General features: G+C 37.2%; 1 protein-coding gene across 4 annotated transcripts; it reads right to left on the bottom strand.

Moving 5' to 3' along the window:
- Window positions 1-8,983: 8,983 nt before the first annotated feature.
- On the bottom strand, window positions 8,984-14,782 carry LOC7497767 (serine hydroxymethyltransferase 1, mitochondrial). 4 transcript variants are annotated; one of them, XM_002310880.4, is made up of 16 exons: window positions 14,522-14,782; window positions 14,251-14,301; window positions 14,066-14,152; window positions 13,779-13,900; window positions 13,570-13,646; window positions 13,231-13,355; window positions 12,818-12,910; window positions 12,117-12,209; window positions 11,802-11,999; window positions 11,607-11,711; window positions 10,705-10,770; window positions 10,475-10,552; window positions 10,173-10,284; window positions 9,981-10,091; window positions 9,695-9,863; window positions 8,984-9,363 (listed from the first exon to the last, which is right to left on the bottom strand). In XM_002310880.4, exons 1-15 carry the CDS (start codon window positions 14,618-14,620, stop codon window positions 9,718-9,720), a joined length of 1,563 nt encoding a protein of 520 aa, XP_002310916.2. In that variant the 5' UTR covers window positions 14,621-14,782; the 3' UTR covers window positions 8,984-9,363; window positions 9,695-9,717. The 4 variants fall into 4 exon arrangements, with proteins under 4 accessions (XP_002310916.2, XP_024462643.1, XP_024462644.1 ...); XM_024606875.2 differs by having other exon boundaries at window positions 8,984-9,167; XM_024606876.2 differs by having other exon boundaries at window positions 8,984-9,149.
- Window positions 14,783-16,774: the final 1,992 nt, after the last annotated feature.

Below are 16,774 nucleotides of genomic sequence, written 5' to 3'. Positions count from 1 at the left end.
GACACTTTTCTCTCTCTACCACCAAAATCCAGTAACCTTTCTCTTTCTCTTCTCTCAACCAGGGATAAAAAAATAACAAAAATAAACTTTCGTACCAAAATTGAATCGGAAAAATATTAAGATACTAAAATGGCACAACTTGCATGATTTGTGAAGTTCAAGGACCAAAGTGTATCTTTTGCAAGACTTATGGCATGCCACCCATGTTTGGTGTTTTTTTTATTTTTGTCATTCTTCTTTCAATTTCACCTTTACATAAAAAATCAAAATCAATTAGTCTTCAATTATGACTAAATCACTATGAAAAAAGGTTTGAGGATCAAATTGAAAAAAAAAAAAAGCAAAATTTTGCATAGCCCGTCCACAATAATGTGTAAGATGATAAATAGTGAAGCATTGCACAGTGAAAAACCTACACCTTTTAAAGTAATACTTAATATAGTATTAGAGCGACCACTAAATCACGTATATATTACATGTGTGACCTCTTAAAACGCTAGACTCTCTTAGTCTCAGCTATTTTAGCTCTTTGTCCAGCAATCATAGTTCAAGTCAATATTTCACATAATCACAAAAAACATCAATAATAGCCAACAACCAATAGAATTAATAATAGGTAAATTTACCTTTTATGACGGCCCAGTAGCAATAAGCTTGGGACTAAGAGCATAGTTTTAAAAACCAACCCGGAGGTTGACCCGGTCAAGAGGTCGGGTCCCGGGTTTTATGGGTCAACCCGGGTTAACCCGGGTCAACCCGCATAAATGCAAGGATATGTATGTGCGATCCCTTCAAATAAAACAAAATATCACACCTGCAGACGTTATACCTTTACTTTTGTTGCCTTTACCTTTGTTGCTATCAAATGCTCTCCTTCACTACTGGCCATCCCAAAAATTAACAGTAAAGAAAGAAAGAGAGACAGAGCAGATCGGACGCACTTGTTGCAAATAGAGAGAGAGAAACAGAGAAAGATCAACCATGAGAACTAGCAACACTTGATAGGGGTACTCAACTTCCTGACTTTTTTGCTATCAATACCCATCCTAGGAGATGGTATATGGCTAAGCGGCAGAGCCAACAACACAGATTGTCTGAAATTCTTACAGTGGCCATTGATAGTAATTGGGATCTCAATCATGGTTGTTTCTTTAGCCGGTTTCATTGGCGGGTGCTATCAAAACACTTCCTTGATATGGGTTTAGCTATTTGCACATAACTGCAAAAAAACACATAACTGCACATGGATTATAGCTTTTGATAAATGTTGTACTATGCACTAACTAAAAGGGTAATATGGATAATACCCGCTAGAGAAAGAAAACCCAGAACAAGCGATGCACAACCAGATTTTCCAGAGGGGTCTTCTTGGGAAATATCCTTCAGTTCTTTCATTATTTTGTATCGAAAGACAGAGAGAGAGAGATAATAGGTTAGATAGAACAGTAGAATTAATATTGGGGCTAAATTTTTGACTTCTCCCTCTCCTCCCTCCTCCCTCCTCCCTCCCTCTCTAACCTCTTCTTAAGTCTTTGTATGTCTCAGCTCCTCAGCGATCAACAGGCCGGGACGCCCTCTGCTCCTCAGCTGGGTAGCTGAGTTTCAAAAAGTGAGTAAATTAGGTTTGCCAATTGTAACTGATTTTGCTTCGTTCTTCTTCACACTTGTCTTCAGCGTTTTGACATTTTAGAAGGAAAAAAAACGGCGTCGTTTAATGATTGGCAATAAAAAAAATTGACCGGGTCTCACCCGGGTTTGACCTGGTGGACCGGGTCCCGGGTTGATCCGCCGGGTCGACCGGGTTTCGCCGGGCCAATTCCCGAGCGGGTTTTTGCCTCCACCCGGACCGGTCCCAGGGCCGGGTCGGCCGGGTCCCGGGTCGACCCGCCGGGCCGGTCCGGGTTTTCAAACACTGACTAAGAGGTTTGTTCACCTGTGGTCTCAGGTTCGAGCCCTATGGTTGCTAATATGATATCCACTGGAGGCTTACATGGTCGTTAACTTCAAGGTCCGTGGGATTAGTTGAGGTGCGCGCAAGCTGACCCGGACACCCACGTTAATAAAAAACAAGGTAAATTTATAATTATAAAGATTAATAATGACACCAAAATAATTAATTGCAATAAATAATATCAATTCAATTAAAAATTAATTAAATTAAATAGTTAAACATATAATAAATTGACCAGTTGATAGACCTGTACAGTCAGAAGCACAGAGATATCAATTCAAAACTACACACGTTAATTAAAAATGATGACCAATTAAAAACTACACACCTTAATTAAAAATGATGACCATTTTGCCAAGGTTTGGTTGCCATTTAAGGAGGGATAATTTCTTTGAATTGTTTTGTTATAGGATGTGGAAGATTATGTTGAAAGTCTATAATTATGATTGGATGTGAAATTTAAAAGAAAAACAACAAGGAATTAATTTCTTAGAAATTAAGTGTCGACCAAAAAGCCATTGAGACAGAATGGATTTAGTTTTATTTTTTCAGGTGTTATTCCGTTAAATTGTAGATGCAGTGAATGTTTACAAGGGATAAGTGTGCCGAAATAAAAAAAATGAATCTTGGGATACTATGTAAATAATTGTTTGAACAGATTTGTCGCACGTGAGCGACGTCGCGGCGATCGTCCACCCACAAATGTAATGGGGGGATATATATCTGGTCAATGTAGGGAGACAAGGAATTCATTGTCTCTTAGCAGTGAAAAATGGTGTGGGAGTCGCCACCTAGTATTTTGGTCACTAGGAACCCTAACTGGTCTCAGAGATCGGGTACGGGGACTAGTTGCGTAAAGGGAAGGTATTAGCACCCCAAATACGCCCTACCTAAGGTAAGCTGCATCGTTTTATTGTCTGATAAAATTTAAGGTGTTTTCGTTGTGTTTCCTAGTTGTTGGTCCGTCCATGGTTCAAGAAAAGTCCTCCTCAATAAGGAGGTCCTTATCTTATCGGGTAAAAAAACCTAACCGTTCTAACGTCTATGTAAAAATCATATTTTTAATATCAGGAATACGTTTTACGTATAAATTCGTAATCCCATATACTAAAAGAGGACAAAAAGATTTTTTTTAGAATTTTTGAAATATTGGCCTAGTTCTCATGGCTTGAATAAACTGGTTATTAAAGCCAAAATGCATGCTAATACATATATTGTTTTTGAAATTTTCTTTGTTGTGTGAAAATAAGATGTTATAATATTTATATATATATATTGGAGAGACTAGGCCGTATGCACGAAAACAAAACATTTTTAACTTATTTTATTTTTTATGTCTTGACGAAAACCGGGTATTTTAATACCGGATTTGTATCGTTACAGTATAAAAATACAAACCGGTATTGATCAAAATACAGTAATAAAATTACAACAAAATCACATATTTTTTTGAAATAATATTTTGCAGAATTTAAATGTTTTTTTTTATATATATATACCTATATATAAATAGTAAAAGAGCAAAACAATATGCCTAATATATAATGTATAAACGGGCTGGGCCGGCCCAAATAAATGGACCGGACTCAGCCCAAAAAGGGAGGTTGGGCCGACCTCGGCCCAACAAGAATTTGGGCCGATCTCGGCCCAACCTGAAATTCTTCTTCAGTCTGGGCCGGGCCCGGCCCAGACATGCAAAGCTGGGCCAGCATCGGGCTGGCCCAGCAAAAAAACCCCAGCGGGGGGGAGAATTATTTTTCTCCCCCCCGCCCGCCTCCTGCATGCAGAACGATTCTGCATGCAAGAGGCAAACACCTGCAACTAAAACGCAAAGGTGAAGAAGACTGTACCTGGCAGTGGAGGAGGCTGTCGTGGCCGGCTGTTGTGGGGAGGAGCTGCTGCTGTTGTGGTGCTCGCTGGAGGCCGGCGTTGATGGTCTTCCTTCGCTGCTGTTAGTCGTGGGTCTGAGGAGGTGGGGAACAGCTCTGCCCGTTCTCTGGTCGGGGAAGATGAGGCTGCTCTGTGCAGGGAGCTGCTGCGGCTGTTATTGAAGATCAGAGGAAAGGGAGGGGGCTGCCCCGGTTTGGTTTTGAAAGAGAGGGAGCTGTCCCTTGTTGCCGGCTGCTGAGGCAGGGAATACCTGCTGGGGGAAGGCTTTGGTGTGAGTGGTCCTTGATTCTGCAGGAAAAATGGCGATGGCTAGGGGCTGCTGGGTCTGTTGGCTGTGGGAGAAGGAAATGAGATGGAGAGGGGAACAGTGTCGGCAGTGAAAGGAGGGAAGAACGGTGGTTGGCCGAGAGAGCAAGAAGAAGAAGGAAAATCTGCAGAAATTGGGTGAAAACGCTGGTTTTTTGGCTGACTTTGGACTCGAATCCCTCCCCCCCCAGGTCTTCAACAGAGATTCTATTTATAGGCGGTGTAAGAGGGCTATATTGTCAACGTTGTGGAAAAATTACAGCTCTTGATTCAGTTGGGAAGCATCTCAACCGTTGGCTCAAAGTGTGCACCTCGAGCTGCCAAATTTGGCAGCTCCAGGCTGTGAACTGCCCGAGGTGGCCACTTCGGGCCAATGAACGGACCCGTTTATAACCTTTTCGACCCGACCGGACCATTCTCCGGGATAAAGGGGTTTCATGTGGATATGTTGGTGCATGCTTTGTCGGATTTGGGGGCCAAACGAGGCAGAAAACACGCCTGGAAGTCGGCCACTCGGGCAGCTCGGTGGGGAAGACAATGAACAGTTCCTGCCCCTTTTCAAATCAGTCCTCCAGTTTTCAATTTCTTTAATTTGGCCCCGGATCAAATCCAATACCGCCCCTCTTATTTACGCGCCTTTTCCAAATTGGTCCCTGGTTTCGGATTTTCTCAATTAAGTCCCTAATTGACCTTTAAACTTCAATATGTATGCAATTAGGCCCTTGATTTAACCAAATCAACTCTCAAAAATTATAATTTGACCCCAGAACTTTAACTTCTTCCAATTAAAGCCTAAATTGACTTAAAAACTCATTTTTCCTTGCAATCAAAACCTCTATAAACTCAAATAAACCTTCCATTAAGTCCATAAACATCCAATTTTGGCCCTTTTCTCTTCAAATTAATTTTCTCTTCCAACAGGGCTCTCCTTCTTCAAGAATATACTGTAAAAAATTTCACTCGCATTTCTGAACGTCCTTAATCAATTTTTTTCTGATCCTTTCTGAGCGATCCCACCTCTTATTATTTTTCTAATTTCTTCCGGCTATATATTTTTATTTTTATGGGGGGACCCAAAAATGGGTTACAACAAGATTCATAAGTAAGAAAGGTAGTAATGAAAATTCTATTGATATGTTACATAAAAATATGATGTTCATATGAAAATGAGTGAAAAGAGTGTCATGTGAGATAACAATGTAATATTCGGGTTGTGACATGAGATATTGTTTCGATCAGATCTCGGGACGCAAGAGGATCACGGTCGGCACGCCAAACATGCATGATTTCCTTTTGATTATTTTTTTAATCAAATGATCTAATTTAATGGTATGTTTATGTGGAAAAAATGGATGTAGGGGTGTGTGTGTGTGTTAAAGATATTATTCAGCATGTAGGAAAGAGAAAAACATAAAGATTTTTTGTTTTTTTTTAAAAAAAACAAGAACCTGAATAGCCATTCAAAGATTTTGAAGGCTGTTAATAAAGTTTTATTGAAATTGATATTTAACCTTGTGAAAATAAAGGATGATGTATATATAAGATGAACTTGATTAACCTACCGGGTCATAGTCAGCTAATAATATCAACAGGGTTATGTTGATATCGGCATTAACAAAGACTTTATTAGTCTACAAGGTCATCGTCGGCTAATGATATCAACATGGTTGTGTTGATATCAGCATTAATAAGGACTTGATTAGCTTACCAGGTCATGGTTGACTAATAATATCAATAGGGTTATGTTGATATCAACATTAACAAAACTTACTTAACTAATTTCATATATAATTAATCTTTAATTAAACAAAATCAATAAAAACCCAAACTTAAACCCTGAATTTTTTATATTAATAAATTAATATAATGGAAGGTCAGTATACCTCAAATTGGTTAAATAGGGAGCTTATATGTGGTGGTGGTGGCATTGGTAACATTGAAGATTGAGAGAGATTTGTGGTAGTCATGGGTGGATGGCTACATAGAGAAGCGACAATTGAGAGAGAGAGAGAGAGAGAGAGAGAGAGAGGGGGGTGAGGTCTATCATGGAAATGAGTGAGGGACAATTTCTGTGTGCTGGAGATTAAAAGCCTGTTTGGGAACGTGGTGCAAACCGCATTCCTTCAAATTTTGAATTTTTCTTCTTCTAAAAATTATTTTTTTTACGTTTTCAGATCGTTTTGATGTGCTGATATAAAAAATAATTTTTTAAAAATAAAAATAATATTAATTTAATATATTTCTAAGTGAAAAACACTTTAAATCGCAACTGTTACCACAATCCCAAACACACCCGGTTGCTTGAGTTGAGAGCAGCGCAGAAGGATTGAGAAGTAGTTGAAGATAGAAAGGAGTAATGGGAGAAAAAAAAAAGAAAAGAAAACTATAGTGAAATTAATTAACCAGGCGATCATGCTAATTCTATATCTATGAATTATAGGTGCATATGTACTATATGTGCAACTACTGTTTGTGTGTTATAATGAAAATTACTTTTCTAATTGTGCTAGTTTAAGAAAAAAATCACGCTAGGCTTAGAATGGGCTAAGTCAGGGGTGGGACATAGATAAAATAATAATTAGTGGTTGAATATGATATAGGTGATTTGGGCTAGGTCCAATTTTTATCTTTTCTTAACTTTTAATAGCTTGAGTTTGTTTGGTAATACAGTCTAAGTTATATTTATGTTAAAACTTATTTTTTTTATTTTTTATTTTTTGATCGTTTTAATATGCTAATATTAAAAATAAATTTTAAAAAATAAATAAAAATATTAGTATGATATATTTCTAAGCGAAAAAGTACTTTAAAAAACAATCACTACCACAATACCAAACACTACTTAAAGATGCTCTAAACAACAACATATTTGTATTATCTGAACTAATATAATATGTCAATATAGATAATATATAAGATAGTAGGTTAAAAAGTCTAATAAATAAATAATTTTTACAATGCTATCAATTTGATCTATCTTGAATACCTTATATATTTAACTAACAATGTAACTCTGTATTTTATAAAATCATTGGTATAAAAGTATTTCCAATGACAAAAGCTATTTAGAAGAGTTAAATGATTAATATGATTTTTTGAATTGTTAGCTCTTTTTTTTTAAACCCTAATGGAAAAAAAGTTATTCTAACAACCAATTTGTATTTTAATATTAATATATTTTTTAAAAAAATTTATTGAGGAAAATTTAATCGATGGAAGAAAGAATTTTTAAATAATATATTTTAATGTTTTGTTTCTTTTAATAGATATGTATGAATGACTTTTCTTTGATTAAAAAGCCATTTTGGCTCTTCATTTGATTCTCTCATTTTGAACTGTTAGCTATTCTTTTGATTTTGTTTTTGAAATAGAGTATTTTTGCTCTTTATTTTTATTTTTAGCTGTTTTTTTGGCTCTCTCATTAGAAATACATACTTTTCAAGTGAAATTTTTTTTAAGTTTGAAACTTGTATATGTTTATACTATTTTATACTTAATTTTTATCAAATAAATAGAGATGATGAGATTTGAACTCGTGATCATTTGATCATCAAGACTCTGATATCATGTTAAAAAACTAATTCAACTTAAAAACTTAAACTATTAGGTAAGATTCCAATATATAATTTATATTATTCTTTAACAGTAATTAATATTGAAAAAAAAACAAGGAATTACAAATCCTTTCACAATAATTAATATTATTTTGATACATTTCCAAGCAAAAAAGTACTTTAAAAAATAATCACTACCGCAATATCAAACACTATATAAAGATACTCTAAACAACAACATATTTGTATTATCTGATCTAATATAATTTGTCAATATAGATAGTATATATGATAGTAGATTAAAAAGTCTAAAAAATAAATATCGAATTAGGTGACGAGTTAATATAGTCATCAAGATTTTGATACTATGTTAAAGAACTAATTTAATTTAAAAATTTAAGTTATTAGATAAGATTTCAAGATATTATTCTTTAAAAAAAAAAAAAAAAAACAAGGAACAAATCGTTCCATTAATAGTTTGTAGACATTTATTAATTAATAGTGAAGAGTGAAACATGAAGCTTAATATTAAATTATAGTACGAGCAACTTCCCACGACGGAGGATAACTTTTTTTTTTTTTTTTTGCAACGCATATGAACATTTTTTAAAGCAAGCATGGATCGGATCAATGTGAACTTGGTCAATTGAAGCTGTGTTTCCGTTCTTTCTTCTAGTAACAGCACCAGTACAGTAGCTGGTTAGAGTTGACTAAGGTAATGGCTGGTGTTTACCATAATGTTGGATGCATGGGCGAGGAATCTATTGGGTGTACATACAAAGTCGCTGCTTTGTTTGCTGGCGGAGACTATAGGCCTATTGATCTTGTGGTCTGATTGAGTACGCTAATTCGTCGAGAAGAAAAATTACTGATATACATAACGTAGGCTTGAGCCCTCGAGTGCCACACTCATCTTCTTTCTTGATATTTTAGTTCGGAACCGAGGTTACTGGTTTGGGTTTCGAAGAAAGTTATTCATGGATACTCTTAATTGGTTTTGATCTGCGTGCTATGTATTGAAAGTTTCGAAAACGATGAAGTCTAAGTTGTAGCTGAAGCATCCGCGGACAAGAGATATGGTTCTCTCATGGATATAATGGAGCTGCTGCAGGGAGACAGTTCCCTTCCCACAGCATGGTCAACGGATGCTGATACTCTGATGGATGATAGGAGATTAGGTATACATGCCAGGCCAGCCTATACCACAGGCATTCCCACAGGGGTCAATATAACCCAGTTCGTTACTGATTTTTCTGTTCTTCATTGCCTTACTTTATGTCAATATATGAAGACGGAATTTCTTTATTGCTTTCCTTAGCATTGGCAGCTGTGTGTACATATATACATCTAATGAAGACACAGATCAAGGTTTGCTGGATTAATAGGCAACAAGACATCAGTTAATGCCATCTATCATCCATCCACCTCCAACAAGGAGAAAAACTCATCTGGAATCTGCTTACCTACTCCATAAAATCAAAGAAGCACACGGGTAATTACAAGACATGTATAAGATAATAAATAATATGATTTCTACGTGCACATTTAACCAAATACTAGGCAGTAACAAAAGATTCAGCACAATTGCAGGTGTATCTTTCAGTTGAGGGGATAAGCAGTTCGTCTCGGCAGTATGTTTAATTATTTATGGCACCTTGATACCTGAAATGTTCAAATAAAAACCTTAAAGATGCATTGATTTCTATAGTTCTACTACACATCTACAGGAAAAAACATTTTTATGAACAACTTTAAAAAGCATATCAGGAAAGTAGTGTCCTAAATGAGAAGATGCAGAGTTTCGGGGACAAGCAATCAGCACATGTGCTGAATGTTATATATTTGTCAAGGTGACTCCCTTCATATCAAAGATAAAATTCAACCTTTGAACATTATCTTGCCAAAAAGACAGAAATTAAAGCAGTCTTTGACCCTCCATAATTTTAGCCTCATCCACAGCAGTACTCCAGCAACACTAAGGGCTATCGTATACCTTATGTAGAGAGAATCAGTTGCTCAATTCTTGTACTTCATGGTTTCTTTGTTAAATCCAATTGTTGGGAATTGCTTAGCATATTCTTCCACTTCATGACGGAGTTTTGAAATCTCAGATTGAAAGTGAGCAGACTGCATTGTAACCAAGAAATCCTTCAACTTTGTCCCTGGTTTGCAAGCAATGTGAATCAGTGGACTCAAGAGCCTTAACAAAACTAACCATGATGTAGCAAGATACAAAGAAGCTCTGAGAGAACAAGGAAAGATATTGAAGATCTACAAACCTTTGGTTTCAGCCTTCATCTTCACTGCCAACTTCACCGAAGCATCAAAGAAATCTGCCACCTTAGCAAAATCCTCTTCCACGAACCCCCTAGAAGTAAGAGCCGGTGTTCCTGACGTGCAATTGCATTTATCAAGAAAATTCGCTGTAAATAAAATCAAAGAGCATTGTCGTGTCAAGTAAAGGCCCTTACCCATCCTGATGCCACCAGGAACCATGGCAGACACATCACCAGGAACAGTGTTTTTGTTTGCAGCAATGTGAACAGATTCGAGCACCTTTTCAACTCTGGAGCCATCAATACCCTGCATGAAAACAAATATTTGTAAACAAAAAAAAAAAGTGAAAAGAAAACGCTGAATTTTTTTTTTCACGTTTGAAACTAATAACTTCACAACCAATGTCCTATTGGCTCAGTTAGTATCGTCTTGATGCACTTTTTACCATTTGGGATAACGCACAAGGGAAATTCTTTCAAATTGAACATCCTCTTACCTTGTTCTTCAGGTTCACCAAAACTAAATGGTTCTCAGTTCCACCAGAAACAAGTTCATAGCCTTTCTCAACTAGACTCTGCAATATCAATAACATTCCAAGCAATTAAAGTAAAACTATTTGATCTACAGTCTGACGAGAAGAAGTTTAATCATTCAAAATTGTCATTTGGGTGAGTGAGAAAGTTTTGATATGCCTTTTCTTTTTTGTTATATCTCATAATCTGATACCTGAGCAAATTTTGAGCAATTACTAAGAACCTGCTCTTGATACGCTTTGTACTCCAGAGTTGTAGCCTGCATGTATAGTGTAGGGATATATAAGAAAAACTTTTAAATGTAAATGAAAAGTATGAATAAACTCCCTGCAACAATCTTGTTATTTTAGCATAAGAGGAGTAGAAAAGGGAATGCGTGACTGCAGTAACCATAGACTTAGCTTTCTTCTTCTTGTTTTTTTTTTTTTTTTTGGGGGGGGGGGGGGGGGGGGGGTGTGGGCGGGGGTGGTAAAATATGGGACACAACAGAAATGCCGGGTAACCGAGCCCTGCAATATCAAGCAAAACACCTAATCAACGAGAGGAAAATCTAAGCAACCTGGTCTCACACCACCAGCCACTCCAATATTAGCCAATTCAAGCATCTGCACAATGGTTCTCTTCGTGAAAAATATGCTCTCGGTGGAAAAGACCTTAGTTTTAACGAGATAAAAATTAGGCTAGGGTCATCGTGAGAAATAATTTCCCCCGGACTGCCTCTTAAACACTTCCTGCCTGTGTCGTACCAGTATCAAACACTTTGAAAACCTGCTTAGCGGTTACTGTAGACCTCAGAGGCCAACAGCCACGAGCCTAATATATCACCTAAATGTGCACTCTCCCTTATACTTGCTGACCTATTAAAGAGTGCTTCTTATACTATGAACTTCAAGAAATTTGGCTTGCATATGGATAACTTGGAGTGATGAATTCACCCTGTTGGAGACTGCTAACCGTTTCTAACATGTACAGCAATCTAGGCGGATTTTGGGGGATTTAATTTACTCAACATGCAGGAAACAAAACGCAAAATGTGACTATTATTTCAGAAGGAAGGAGTTTATAACTGACGGGAAATCTTATAAGCAAACTGACCTGTTTCAAAGCAACTGCTAAACCAGCAATTGTGTGGTTGTGTGGACCACCTTGAAGCCCAGGAAAGACAGCTTGATTGATTTTGTCCTCATAGTCATAAAAGACCTATAGGAAGAACTCAAAAGACAATCTTAGTTCCACTTCAAAGATACAAATCTATAATCATGAAATGTGAGTTTTCAGTCAGTATCTTACCTCTTTCCCTTGTTTGTTAACCTCTTTCAGCCCCTTCCTGAAGAAAATCATGGCCCCACGTGGCCCACGAAGTGACTTGTGAGTTGTGGTGGTCACTACATCTGCATACTCAAAAGGCGATGGGATGACACCAGCTGCAACCAATCCACTAATGTGCGCCATATCGGCCAACAGTATAGCTTTTTGTTTGTCGCAAACCTGTTAAAGATCAACACAGAGACTTAAATTCTATAAACCACCAAATGAGTTTAAAACTAAAGAAACCCTGATCCATAAATTTGTTAACTGGATTGGTATCAATGTAAAGGATGTTACCTTGCGAATGCGTGCATAATCATATAGACGTGCATAAGCACTAGCACCAGCTACTATTAATTTTGGTCTGAAAAGAGTGGCACTTTTCTCCAGCTGCAATATCATAGTTTTCACATCAGATACTCATCCTGTTCCGCCTAGATAGGGATATGCATGGATAATATATATGCAATCACATATGCACAAAAGAACATGGAATCGTAGTGATTCATGACGTAGTTCTTTATACACATTAAACTGCCGTATTTATTTGAAACATAGCTGCTGTTTGCATAAATGGGGTTTAGAAACAGCAAAAAGTTGAAAGCGAACACAGGAAACAAAGATCATCAAAATCTACCCTGATTATTTCAGATGCAGGATAGATTTTTGTGAAGCTGAAAGACAATTTCATCAGTCATGGTTTGTTTTTAACTGCTGGAAAAAAAAAAAGGAGAGAGAGAGAACACGATCATGCTTCATGGATTCATTGTGTAGTAGTAGACGGTACCTATCATTCTGACTTCCAAATTATACAAATAAGCATGTGTCATGGAATTATTGAGTAAAGTGGAGAAAGAATGATGCTTCGAAGCCATAAGATATAAATCCAATTTAGTTTTAGGTTGGACAACGAAGTACTGTTTACTTTCAACAACTTCTTCCGGTCTTCCATGATTTTCTACAAAAGTTCAGTGTGAAAAAGAAAAGGAATAAGTTACCTGATCATAGTCAATATAGCCAGTGCTCTCATTCAATCTGTATGGCATTGTCTCAAAAAATATTGACACTGCAGATATTTTTTTGGTGTCTGTCTGCAGAATAGGAAAAGAAACAATTTCCGTGGTGAGTTTTGAATTCATAACTATTTGGTTATTAAAGTTTTAATACCATGTCAAAGAATATTTCAACCCAATAACTTAAGCTGTTAGATGAGATTCTAAGATATGATTTATATTATTCTCCAATACACTCTCTCAAGTAAAAACCCTTTCGATACTTATAAGAGTATCTAAATTATAAAAGTTTCAATATATCATCTGAGAAGTATACATTCTTAAATACAAATCTTACAATAAATTAGCAGGGGAGCATTTGAATAAGGAAAGTGAATAAAGAAGAAAACATGAAGCACCTGATAGCCATGAGAAAGATGGCCTCCGTGAGGAAGATCAAGTGCCATGATTCTTTCATGAGGTTTTAACAATGCAGTGTAGACTTGAAAATTAGATGGAGATCCAGATAAAGATTGCACGTTGACTGCAGCCAGCACAAGAGGGAATAGAATTAGAGAAAAGCTCGATCATATGACAAACAAGCAGAAAGGAAGGTGAAAGCAGAGAGAATTAATTATGCAAAAATCAAGCTCAACTCAATTACCAGCAATCTCTTGTAAGAATTAATAGTTGAAAAGAAAACAGAAGAATGCATCATCTGAAGTTTCTATTGGCATAGATAAAGTAGATGAATGTACCTCCCCATTTAGCAGGATCCAGGCGAAATGCTTCCAGAGCACGCTTCTGACATAATGATTCTGCCATGTCAATAAACCTGGAAAAGAAAGGAAACAGAGCATTAAAAAACAATGAGACGATCGTGAGCAGAGCAGGCAGTTAATCCTCCTGCAGCAGAAACAGGAGAATGAAAAGATGTAGGGGTGAAAGTAGTTTGAGTTTGACGTACTCGTTTCCACCGTAGTATCTTGCACCTGGATATCCTTCACTGTACTTGTTGGTCATGACAGAACCCACGGCTTGCATCACTGATACGGAGGTGAAGTTCTCTGAGGGTATAAGCTCAAGCCCCTTTTTCACACAATTGGATACGTATATATAATCACAATTAAAATAAACAGTGATTAATTTGATTTAAGATAAATCTTAAATTAGCAGTAATTTAATAGAGTCGGAAGGAAAGTAAATATATTATTGAGTTGAACTTAATTATTATATAGCAAGGTAGGGAGGTACCTTCCATTGCCTAGCTTTCTCGAGCTCAATAATATCAGCAATTTGTGGGTCAACAACCTCTAAGGGTGCATTTAGCTGCTTTGGCCACTGTTAAATGCACAATTAAATAGGAGCAGCTTAACTCGTCATCAAAGGATATGGAAAAAATATAAAGTTTGTATATATATTAGTAATATCTTACGTACAGTGACACCAGGTTTCTCCTTCTCGTATACAGCTTCATCCGGCAAGGAAGACTGCAAAACAGAAAACCAGCATTTCAGTATTTTCTCGAGCTTTCGCGGCCTGATTAATTTCCAGGAAAGAAGAAGAAGAAGAAGAAGAAGGAAAACTACATGGATTTACATGTAAAAATGAACTTTATTTATGTAGAGAAAAGAGAAAGGAGTAAGTTTAAAAAAAGATTCATAGAGAGAGAGAGAGAGAGAGAGAGAGAGAGAGAGAGAAGGAGATCACCATATAATAGAGGGAGGTGGCTTTGAAGAGAGCGGGGCGAAGGGGCTTGTCAAAGGAAGAGGGGAGCCTGCGAAGGGCCATGGCTATTGCCATTGCCATTTCTGGTTCTTGATTAATGAATGCAAAGCTAGCTAGGAGTAGTATTTTCTTTTCTTTTGAATTTTGATTGTCTTCTGTCGCCTCTCCTCTCCTCTCCTCTCCTCTTGGTGGCTTCTTCAGTTATCACTTTATCCCTTCATCTTCACTTTGTTCACTTGGTGTGTGTCTCAAATCTCAACACCTTTCTGTGCCATTCGCTCCCTTCTCATGGACCCCACTGGCACTCACCTTCCTACCCTGTTTTATTTATTTATTTATTTATGCAATATCATCCACAACAATAAATAAAATAAATCCTCACAAAACTAATATCTCATCAAATACTTGAAATTAAATGATTAAATTATTAGAGAAACAGATGGAGCAGCATGAAGTAAAAAAAGAAAAAAAGTATTCCCCCAGTGCAAGTACCTAGTCGTCTTGCAACAGAACATCATGGATTGCTTTCGGTTTATGACTTGTATTTTTATTTTAACTAGAGCAATATAATTAATATTTCCTTCCTTTTCCATTTCAAGTGTCATGCTAAGAAACTCTAAAGTGATGGAATTCCCAGTGGCTCTTGTTCCCTCTCCTTTCCCTTCCACTCAAAACGTTGCTCTTATCCACTAGAAAAAAAAAAAAAAAAAAAAAAAAAAAAAAAAACAGGGAAATTAATTGTTCGTAGTCATAACTGTCATTGTAAGGTTCCTCCCATCTCCGCAAGACTCCGTCAGGTTACGTCGTTTTCTCAATGAATGGTAAGAAAGAAAAGAGAAGAGGCTACATGTAAATTTGCAATTTCTGCTCTGACTGAAGAACTTGGTTCTAGCTGCCATATATAAAATTGATGGTTGAGGTTTTACATCTGGTTCTTCTTAATTTCCATGTACGTGCCATCATTTCCTTCTCAGCTTTTCTTTGGAAAAGAAAAATACAAGCCATTTTGGGAATAATTATCTATGAAAGATAATAAGAGGTGACAAGCAAATTAGATTACAAATCTGACCTCAAGGTTTCGACCAATCATTTACGAAAAAACAAATCACAAAATTATTATTGATTTCTGGGCTTAACGCACAAGAACTAGATTAAACGAGGTAATATTGATCTAATAAGATCAATAGAATATAACCCCATCTGCTAAAAGGATTTTTTGTCAAGCCAGACAGCTGCAACATTAGCCTCTCTGAAAGTATATTGGACTTTAACTTCCCATTCCCTTACCAGGATTTCTTTGGCTCTAACCACCGGTGCATAGTTGGCATCTACCTTGACATTGTGTCTTGTAATCAGGTTGACAGTCACCATCGAATCTGACTCAAATATTAACCGTCGCAACCCAAGGAACCAAACAAGTTCCAATCCAGTAATCGCAGCCCACAACTCCGCCATGACCGAAGTGCACACCCCGTGTTAATGTTAATTGCGAATCCCTTAATCCAACAGCCCATGCTATCCCAAATGAGACCCCCAGCTCCTGCAGCTCCAGGATTACCTCTGCTACATCCATCAACATTCCAGTGGGGGATGTAACCATCCCGCAATGTTAACCCTTTTATTCCGAACACTAGCCTGATCTGTCACTGAGTAAGCACGCCTGATGTCAGCTAGCATGTACCTGATTGCATTGAGAGTGTCAGCCCCCTGTTCCTCCACTTGTCCAAACGCCTTCTGATTGCGTGCTTTCCACACCATCCAAATTGTAACACCAAGAATTGTAGCCCGCTGACTTCCATCTCGCATGACAGCCGTATTAGCTAAATTGTGTAATGTTGGCGTTGAAAAAAGTACTGTGATGTTGAGGTTCCACCAGCCTTCTCCAAATGTTTCGAGCTGCTGGACAGTCCCTAACCACGTGTAAAATTGTTTCGATTGAAGACTGGCAAGATGGGCAACACGGGTTATATGTTAAATGCCTCTTCATTCCCATCTCGTTCGTCATTGCTCTATTATGATCAACAATCCAAAGGAAGCTCTTGATCCTCTCAGGTCCTCTCCATCCCCAAATAAATTTCTAAGTTGGATCTTTGCGGCGCGGGTTACTAGAGGGCTGTTCTTGCATCTGATATGCCGACTTCACTGTAAACTTACCACTAGCTGAACTGCCCCAAAACCTCGTATCCTCCTTCATATCAGTAGCTGGAGGTTGGTAACTGGCTATTCCCATTACTA

The sequence above is a fragment of the Populus trichocarpa genome, chromosome 8, assembly GCF_000002775.5.
Source record: "Populus trichocarpa isolate Nisqually-1 chromosome 8, P.trichocarpa_v4.1, whole genome shotgun sequence".
Taxonomy (NCBI): domain Eukaryota; kingdom Viridiplantae; phylum Streptophyta; class Magnoliopsida; order Malpighiales; family Salicaceae; genus Populus; species Populus trichocarpa.
Note: the sequence above shows the minus strand (reverse complement) of the source record. Positions and strands in the feature narration are given on the sequence as shown.